Source organism: Anarrhichthys ocellatus, unplaced genomic scaffold (genome assembly GCF_004355925.1).
Source record: "Anarrhichthys ocellatus isolate YVR2014 unplaced genomic scaffold, GSC_Weel_1.0 scaffold1, whole genome shotgun sequence".
Taxonomy (NCBI): domain Eukaryota; kingdom Metazoa; phylum Chordata; class Actinopteri; order Perciformes; family Anarhichadidae; genus Anarrhichthys; species Anarrhichthys ocellatus.
In genome coordinates, this window is record NW_022280031.1 from 11,686,539 (window position 1) to 11,696,667 (window position 10,129).

Consider the following 10,129-nt stretch of genomic DNA (forward strand, 5'->3'; position numbering starts at 1 on the left):
GTGTGTGTGTGTGTGTGTGTGTGTGTGTGTGTGTGTGTGTGTGTGTGCCTGCCTATCTATCCTCCTCTGTTTTCATGTTCTGTGTAAAAGCTATGTTGATGAAGGAATCCGCGATGATCAGAGGGTTGGACACGGAGGTTTGCCTCCTTTAGTGATCTCTGTGTGTTTCCCTTTCATCCGCCTTTGTGGAGACGTTGTGATCTCGGTAGACATTACTGGGACCGCAGTGCTACGAAGCGAGCAGCAGCATATAGAAACGGGCCAAGAAAGACGGTGATTGTATTGTTCATTCATTGCTCTAATAGGGATGTCAGAGTTATAAAATTTCTTTAGGATGATATTTTGGGGGGTGTGAGGTCATGTAACATGCAACTTCTGCCATTCAAATAGATCAGTCCCTTTTATAAGTGTCTTTAAACCTCCGCCATCAAACCCATTTCAGCAGTAAAATTCGAGTGTATTAAGTCCTTTTGCATGCATGTTATTGTTCATGTTACTGTAAGTTTTGGTGTAGCGCTTCATCATTTTGGAACATTTTGAACATAAGGAAATACATAAATGAGAGCCAGTGTCTCATTTGATGCACACTGCAGCCACGTTGTTCTACTAGCCACCTCAATGCTGCGATGTAACAGCCAAAGAAAGCACAGACTGTGCCAATTTATAATTCATTTGGATGCTTTTTTTCCCCCTTATATTTATTCCGCCCCATCCACTCAGTTCTGAGTGCAGCATGCCGCTCAATCCCAGCCCAAACAACTGGGCCAAGCCATCCCGTTGTCAGAAAATACTCTCCTCATCCTTGATCTGACGTGATACAGATTGCCCACCTCTGTAAAGATGAGAAGGGATAAAGCAGATGAGAACGCAACAAAGGGAAAGAGATTGGGATGTTTTGCTTTATAGTCCGCTTTACCCTCACACACAGACATTGATCTCTCCGCATGTTTCACAAAAGAGATACTTGGTGTTTGGCCATTTGTCAGGATAAGGAACTACAGGGTCAGGGAAGAGGCAAAATACTGACTCAGACCTGTAGACATTAGTGGAGAATAAACCTTATGGGAATCCAAGTGGCATTCAGCCATTCATCAACTTCCAAGCTCGTATCAACACTGCTATAGACTGGCCCAAAAGAATGCTATTTTTTCGTACTACATTTTGAAGCTACTACTTAATTAATAGTTAAGTCAAATTTGAATGCATGAGTATTTCTGCGCTCAAGTATTGCTACCTTTACTTAGGTAAAAGATCTGCGTTCTTCTTCCTCCACTGGTTACAGAAATATATTTTTAACTGCACCTCATCTCCTATTCAGCATCACCGAATAGGAGATGAGCTTACATGTCCTTAGCATTGGGGTACATTTAGTAAATTCCCAACCACAATATTATATACAACAACCGCTTCTCTAGCTCTGTCTGCTGAGTGACTTGTAGGCTGGAGAAAAAAAACACTTGTTACCGAGATTAGCCTTTGCACTTGCGAAGAGGATCACAGAGTATGAGCTGAGGCAATGCCATTTGACTGACTGACCTGAATTCTGCTCCCGATGAACACATCGTGCGCCATGGGAAAAATAACTTCCCTGCTCACACAAGCTGATTCCAGTTCCATTAGTCACATTACGGCAATGCTCTGTGCGCTCTGCAGTGGTAATGGCGGTGGAAGGGTGTGAGCTGTGCTATTGCTACAGATGTTGTAAAATACTTCTGTGCCTCCAGAGGTTGCAAAAGTCAATAAACTGAAAGTTTACATGTCCTGTAGAGTAGGAGCCTTGATGGAAATGCAGGGAGTATTCCAGGGGAGTGTAATGCTTCTGTGAATTATTGTAAAATCAATACTTTTAAAAATAGGTTGTCCTCTTTGAGATCACTGGTGAAATCTATAACATGCGTGCTAAATGTTTCTAGTTCTTCAGCTAATCTTGCCACTGAGGGTTTTTTTTTTTCCCTTTCGTTCACAGGCCCGGTTTCCCAAAAGCATCTCAGGATTATAGCCATATTTGTTCATCTAATGTTTCCATTGGCATGTTTCCATCCCAAGATGGGTGTTGTGCATGCTGAGATACTTTGGAAAGCAGGTCGAGGTCGAGCGCCAGTGGTTCATTTGACAGTACGAATACCGGAGTTTGGTTACACTTGTACCCTGTACCCTGGCAATGCTCCCGCAGAGAATCTCAACACCTGGAGCTGGTCCCTGTCAGATGCTTTCATACACAGTACAATTAGGAACCAGTAAATATATATATGAACAGCAAGCAAAAGAGAACCCAAACACCTTAATTCAATTGACGTTAAAGAAAAAAAGGGCCTTTAGCTGCAGAATGTAAAATAGAGCTTCTCAACAGTAGAATAGGTATATTATGAAGGCAGCCTCCCTGGCTCCCTGGTGGAGTTTCATGGAGTGCTTTCTCACTGTGATAATGAAATGACCTGGCCTGCACTGCTCCACTCTCTCTCTCTCAAAAACACATCTGCTAGACGAGGGCGAAAATGAGAAAATCCTACCTCCTCTCCAGAGTTTCGTAAAGCATACTTTCAATATTCTTTTTCACAGACGATGATGGGAGTGCGAGTGACTGCGCGCTCTTGTTTCCCTGCGAGTGCTGTGAATTACTGCGGCCGCGTGTGTTACTTTGTCTGTGGTTTTGGTTGCTGGCACTGTCTTGAGCAACTTGTAAAAGAATGTAATTGAAGCACATCTGACATAACAAGGTACTACACAGAAATTCAGTGGATATAAATCCAATAGAGTTGTCATCGTAACAGTGTTTTTGTAACTTAATTTCTGTGGTTTGAACGCAGTGGAATCAATACAAGGACTTCAATTTTACCCCATTTCAAGGTAGAATCCAATACAGCAAACTGTAGTCCCACACTGTTTTCAGCTAATCTTGTGGGCCTCGCTAAACATTCAGGCCGTACTAGACTGATTCAGAAGAATGACTCACCAGTTTAGTACAGCACAGGCTGCACGCAGACCATGTATTCCCTCAGCTTCTAGTTAGCAGGGAATCTATGGCAGCACTGAGGCAGAGAGCTGTCATTGAGTTACATAATCAACAGAGGAGTGTAGCAAGGATATGCGTGTGTTTGTGTGGGTGTGTGTGCCCGTGCATTTGTGTAGCCACAATTCTTTTTGAGCTGTCGATCATTTGAAACACGAAGGCCACTCTTAACGCGAGGCTGCTGAGGTGGACTTTCAGCAACAATGGAGCTTAAGCCCGAGCGTGTGAGCACATGTGTAGTGTTTTTAATAGGCATATGCGTGGATGAATAGGCCGCCGCATTCACAAGGCTGGGGAGAAAAGGCGCGCTACATGCGAGGTATTAGGTGTGCATGCTGAGAGATGAGCCAATTTACAGAACATGTCGGCTCACAAGGATGCATTTACATATGCATTGTGTGTGGGTTTGTGTGTGTGTCCTTATTTGTATCCTGTTGTATGTTTCCATGCATGCTTGGATGCATAGGCCTATAGGCCTATTTGTTTGTGCATGAGCCAAGCGTGCATGTCTAGCCATGTAAGCCTACCCACTTGTGCCTGTTTGTGTGTTTGTAGGTATGCATGTCTGCATCTCGGTGTCTTTTTGTGTGTCTTTTTTATCACGCTGGCATTAGGCTAGAGAGAGCTTCATGCATTGTCTGTGTATAGTATTGCTTCTGCTGCTCAATGATGCCATCTGGCTTTGGCTAACACCACCACATACATCCTGGGGGAGCTATCCGTGCTAGTCAGCGTCTGGCTTTAACAACTGTTTTGGGATCGGTTGTCCAGTGGGCTGGTGCTAACTCACACTATTATGAGCAGGATGATAAAACTGACCTTGAAGCAGTTTATGGGCCCGGGATAATGGAAACTACTGATAGAGAGCCCATGAATCTCCACTCAGCTTTCAATGACAAAAGAAAACAATGGTTTAACCACTTAACATCGTTTAGATACTGTATCAAAAAATGTATGAGGGGACGTTCTGTGGCTCAACTATAGCGATGACAAATGAAGAGACTGGCTGATAACAGTTAAGATTGAATATTAAAACAATCAAGAATGGCAGTGAGGTAAAGTTTTAAACTAAAATAAATGTTATGATAAGGGAAAGTGCGAACATTATTAGGGGCGGAGTTGGGTCAAAATAGGGGCGAGTTTAGCAATTTCTATTTTGGGGGGGAAATCATGGGAGGGTCTTTTATGTTTATCTTATTCAAAGATATTGACTTCAATAAGATGACTATCATGTGTGCCATGGATTATAAAGGTGCGTTTTGTCACATGCAGAAGACATTATCATTAACATTAATTATCTTGATTTTAGGGGGCGAAATGGTGCTGATATTTTTCTTTTTCAAAGGAAAAGTCCAACAAAAATATTAATAACTTTTAGGACGGTTTTGCTTTTTTTTTAATAAAAATTTTTTTAAGTAAAACATAAAGTAAACGCAAATAATTTTAGGTCTCTAAAACGCCAGTGCAGAGAGAATTTAGGACCAGGAAAATGAAACGCAACCTCAGAGGGTCAGTGCTGTCGTACCCCGCGGGTTAAGACTTGCATATAAAACCAATGGAGGTGGAACACAATTAGGTCAGATTGAGGCCAGACCATGGGTCACGGTAAAAGCACTCATATGTATGCAAGCTTATAGGTCCCTTGGGAGCAGTGGGCTGACCTTGTCCCATACTCTGATCTATGTCCTCATCTCCCCCTATGTCCTCTTTTCCTCATTCCTCCCCTCTCTTCCTTTTCCATCACCACATTTCTCTCTTTTTGTGTGTGTGTTTTTACCATTTTCCATTAGTTTCTCTTCTTCCTCACCCTGTTTGGTTTCACTCCTCCTAAAATATCCCTCTTTCCTATCCAGCACAGTTTTTTACTCGCATCCTTCTGTCTGTCTTTCACTTTTTTTTACTCATTTTAACACCTTTTTTTTTTTATCCTTCCCCAATTCCTTAAACCCCTCTTGTCCTTTTTCCATATCAACAGCCAGTCTAATAAATAATGCATCACAGCACATTAAAAACATTAGTAGGGTTCTCTTGGCTGTCAAAGAGAGGGAGGAGACGAGAGAGAGGAAGGAATGGGTAACTCCATTTTAAATAAGTGATATGGAGAATGATGTGATTTAATATTAGCAGCAGAGAAGCGCTAGGAAAGGGTGAAGGTCCGAGCATTAATTGTGTTTGCGTCGTGACATTGTGTCCCCCGTGCTCAAAGGTTTCGCCTTTGGTGAATCATCTGAAAGCCCCGAGATTCATTAAGATGATGACTGTATCAGCAAACTCTGAAGAAAAGATTTAATGACATTTAGCAAAACACTGATGCTGCATCACACAGAACCTTGACCTTTCCCTCCTCCCCTTTCATCCTCAGCTTTCTCCTCTCCTTTCCTTTTTCTCTCCTCTCCTCCCCTCCCCTCCCCTCCCCTCTTTCCTCTCCTTCCATTCCTCCTGGCATCGTGGCGATTGGCATTATTAAAAATTGATTGGCGGCGAGCGTTTAGCAGGGTGGTGAGGCGGAGAGGGAAGGTTTGACAGGCAGGAGTGAAATGAAAGGACGGCCTCGGTGGGCACACTGTGGAAAAGTCTCACTGGGGGACAGAAAGTGTTTGTGTGAAATGAGAGGATAGTGCAAGAACATTTGGTAGTGACGCATACTATGTTTATTCTGTGTATACTTGTTGAATTTTCTGTGTGTGTATGTAAACATCCAGCACTTCACGACAGCACACGAGCATCCAGAAGCACCCACAGAGAGGATACACAGTCACAGAAGCTCTGCTGACCCAGAGTTACCTCTCTACCATCCTCCCTCCATCCCTCTTTCTATCGTTCCCTTCATCCCTCTGCTTATCCTCCTTTCCAACCCTTCTCTCTCCTTTCATCTCACATCACAACTATTCCCCCAATGGCTATAAGTGCTACAGCTTTGGAGATTTTCAATACGCTTTACCCGCAATTTGGCTGAGTGATTCGAAAAAACTTTTTTTTTGAGGGAGAGGGGTAGAAGCATGTGCTATAACATGATGCTTACTGGTTGTCTCTTGTCTTCTTCTTTTTTTTCTGTCTCTATTCTCTTTGTCCTCTCTTTGCTTCTCTTTCTCTCTCGGTCACAGATGAACAGACCGATCCAGGTGAAGCCAGCAGACAGCGAGAGTCGAGGAGGTACTGTACGCCCTTCCTTTCTTCTTTTCCTCCCCCCCTTTCCTTGCTACTTTCCTTCCCTTTGTTCTAGCCCTACAAACATGCTGCCTGTGCGTATCAGCCTCACCATTATCTGTCCCATTAGACGATGCCCTGTACCTCGACGCAGGCTGACAGGCGCGGCCTAGCCGGACCCTCCAGTATTCAGAACGCATTATGTAAACAGTGTTCCTTCTGGCTGGCGCTGCCCCAAGCTCCTTTCTTGGAGTTTCATCATATGCACTGATGCATGGACATGCAATGCACACACAGAAACATGTGTGCCATGCCATGCTTGAGGGGAAAACAGGCCACTTCTTTTTGTCAAACACCTAACGCTGTCGTCAACAAAGCGAGTCCTATTTGACTTGTGTCACAAGTTCGTATCAGCCAAATGAACCGCAGATTCAATAGACAGATCTGTGTGAATGAAAGTGGATGTCATGTCTGGTATTCTATGTGTGGCGTATTGTATTGACAGCTAAGACAGCATACAGCACATTTTCTATGTCTAGACATGAAGTGACCTGCTTCTGACATCAATCAATGGACTGCACAAGAGAAGATTGATGCAGTTTGAACATTTTCGGCTGGAGTGTCTCAAACTTTTGCAGTCGTTGATATAATTGGCACCAGAGCGATTCTTCAGTCATGGGAAAGAGGGAAAGAGTGGGGGGGCAAAGGGGAAAATAGAGCATGCAAGGAGTTCAAGGTTGATGAGCAGAGAGAAACATAAGGACTGAGGAAGAGGTACGCCTGTAAAAGAGAGAAAAAATACTTTAAGGAGAAGAAGAGAGCTAGTGCGACATCCTCTTCTATTTAGTTTGGTGGTGCTCTGAGTATGATTGATGGAGCGGGAGGGAACAGAGGCGAGCATGAAGCGTGAGGAAGCAAAGTGAGGGCAATGCAGGCCGTCCATACCGCTGTCTGTTATTTTGAGTATTTCTCTCCCTGTACGTCCTCAGCCCACTTCTATTCTCCACACTTCTATTTTTTTTTCAAGATTATTTCTATGTCTATTTCTTTATTCTTCTCTATCCCTTGGATGTTTCTGTCAGACATGAATCCAAGGCTCCATCACGCTGTCAGGGTGTTACATTTTAATTGCAGTGGAGGTAGAAGCACAACACCAATGTGAAAAATACGCCAATACAAGTAAAAGTCCTTTTATGATCACACTGATGCAAAAGTACAAATGTACCAAAAGTGAAAGTAGTTGTTCTGCAGGAGAATGGCCCCTGTGACTGATACGCTGTATTGTCATATATTACAGTAGACTGTTAATAATGATGCATCCGTGTAAGTAACATATTACTGTTGTCGCTGGTGGAGTCTGGGCCCCCTCCCGTGGATCGCTAAATAAATGAGGGGGATTGTGAGAGGATTAATGGGGTTGCAAAGAAGAAAAACAAAAAGAACAAAAGTTCTGCTGCAAATATTATTCATATTCTGGATTTGTATATAATCTTTGTGAAATAATTATGCTTATTACTTTAATTGTTTATCTATTTTGTTTATTTTTGCAGGGACAGCACACAATTAACAGTAATTGACCATCGACTAAGCCCACAACCCCCACTGCTACTCCGTCAAGCTGTCAGAGAAACGTATGATATAGCTTGACAGGTTTTTATGTGGAAACGTAACGTTTCAGGAACACATATCTCCTTCCAACCTCTCCGAGTATCACTATTGTACAACGTTTAACCATGACTAGCTCCACATCCACAAAACCAGTCTGCCACTAGGCAGGGAGACAAAATGCAACCACAGAACAACAAAAACATAAAAGAGCTCAAAACATAAAGCCCTTCAGTGTGAGATTAGAAATAGAATCAGTATGATAAATACAATAAACTGTTGTGCTGACTTTAACCAAAGCTTAAGGCTGACTCCCTAATATGTGTGTATCATTTCCCCACTACTTTAACCGAGAAAGCAGATTGACCAACAGCTGTCTTTCTGAATTGAGGTGCTGAGTCACCCCCATTTAAAAGAAACCATCTGGGAAGTTCAGATGGAAAATCCTTCTTTGGTGAAACATCTCAAACACAAGGATCCCCAACTACACACTGTTTTCTATAAAGAGTCTCAAGTCAAAAAAACTGGCCTCCATTGGTTTAATCTGTATCAATCCATTGTATTTTAGAAGCATATCATACATGTTTTAATATAAAACCTTAATCTGAAAGTAACCAGTAATGGAAATCTGTCTAAAAATATATGTAGTGGAGTCAAAAGTACAATATTTCCTGCAGTGCAGTACAGGTATAAAGCAGCATAAATGGAAATACACAAGCAAAATATGAAAAGTCACTTTCCACCAGTGTCTAACTGATAGTGTTAGGGAGGTAGGAATACTACTGTGAAAGTGTTCCTGATAATGTGATAAAGGAAAATAATATTTCTGCTGTGGAGCAAAAATAAATAATTAAATTACATAGTAATACATTTTATGATTCTTAATAATACTCCTGCTGCCGACTAAATATTACAGAAAAGGGGAATCAGGGAGTCATTGACATATGCTGTCTGTGTGTGTGTGTGTGTGTGTGTGTGTGTGTGTGTGTGTGTGTACGTACTGTATGTGTCCTCCCCCCTGATGTGCACTCCGCTCTTGTAAACAGTCCCCCCCCCCCCAGTGCAAGGCCAGAGCGCAGATTAGTCTTGTTGACTCTTCAAGGACACCCTGTCACGCACAGGCAGCGGGGAACGGACCCTTAGCACGCACACACATACACACTCAGATAACCACCCCCTACACACATGTTAATTTACAGAGCACATTCAGAGGCAATTGCACTGAGGCTCATTAATTTCCCAACGTATACATCCATTTCCACAAAGCTCAGATTCTGTGCAACGTAAAAAAAAACAGACGGCCTTGCCCACTGAAACATCTGCTGCTGTTGTGCGCTAACACACTTTCACCGTCTGCCTCACAATTTCCCTCAAACACTAATCCAGTGACTCAACTCATGCTGTCAAGGTGAATAATAAACTGATACTGGACCTCAGTCTGGCTATGTGTTATTAAAAAACATACATACAGAGTTTGTATATGATTTCTCGTCCTGCAATTCTTTTCGACAGCATAAAAGTTTCTTGATAGAATTTGAAAAAAGAGAAATCTGGGTGAGGGAGGTTATGTGTTGGTTCTGAAAAGCCCATTTAAACATCAAGAAAGAAGAGGACAGCAGTTGCTATGTGCAAAATAATGGTTGCTATGGGTTCGTAAATGAGAAAGAGACGCGATGTGTTAAATTGGTGCCGTGTGACTTCATAACAGCATGAACGAGTCCTAATGATTTCCTAATGTTTAGAAAGTGGGCATTTTATTTTGAAAGTGTTTTCCAGTAGCCATGAAAAACATGTGCTCACCTTCCTGTGTAACAACAGGTTACTCTCCAGTGCAACGCCTCATTTATGTAATTGTCTTCTGGATTCAACATAACCTTTGACTTGTGCATATTACTTGTTATTTCTGTTAAGTTACATTTATTTTTATCTAATTTGTTTCACAGTCAAACTTGCTGCCTCATTATTGTGCAGCAGGCTCCAGCATCCTGTCTGCGATGCATATTTAATAATAATAGCAACCAAATGTGTTGTCACATGTAAACAGAGCCCCCCTGGAAAGAATAGCTGGCGAGCTTAACTTAGACTGCCATTAACTTTTAATGATGTTCTGACCTGAGGACAGGCACACCAACGCGTCTGTCTGTCTAATACCTCACAGGTAGTACTTGATGTACTAAAACTGGCTGATTAGTCTGAAACGTCCGACCCATGGATTGTCACACAAGCCATGGGACATCACGTTATATTCGACAAATACATCAGGTCAAAGTTATAAAGATGTGTGTAGGTGTTTTCTCTCTTCACGTAGTCTGACTGGATGTAGACTGTGGGTATAAGTCTACAATTGGCCATCTATTGCCCCCCCCC

At 42.4% G+C, this 10,129-nt stretch overlaps 1 protein-coding gene across 12 annotated transcripts in view; it reads left to right on the forward strand.

The window, feature by feature from the left end:
- Window positions 1-6: 6 nt before the first annotated feature.
- celf4 (CUGBP, Elav-like family member 4) overlaps window positions 7-10,129 on the forward strand; it is a 27,477-nt gene continuing 17,354 nt past the window's right edge. For all 12 annotated transcript variants that reach the window (XM_031849200.1, XM_031849238.1, XM_031849208.1 and 9 more), the window contains exon 1: window positions 7-6,163. In XM_031849200.1, coding sequence (XP_031705060.1) covers window positions 6,010-6,163 — 154 coding nt within the window. In that variant the 5' untranslated portion in view covers window positions 7-6,009. The remainder of the gene's footprint in view (window positions 6,164-10,129) is intronic.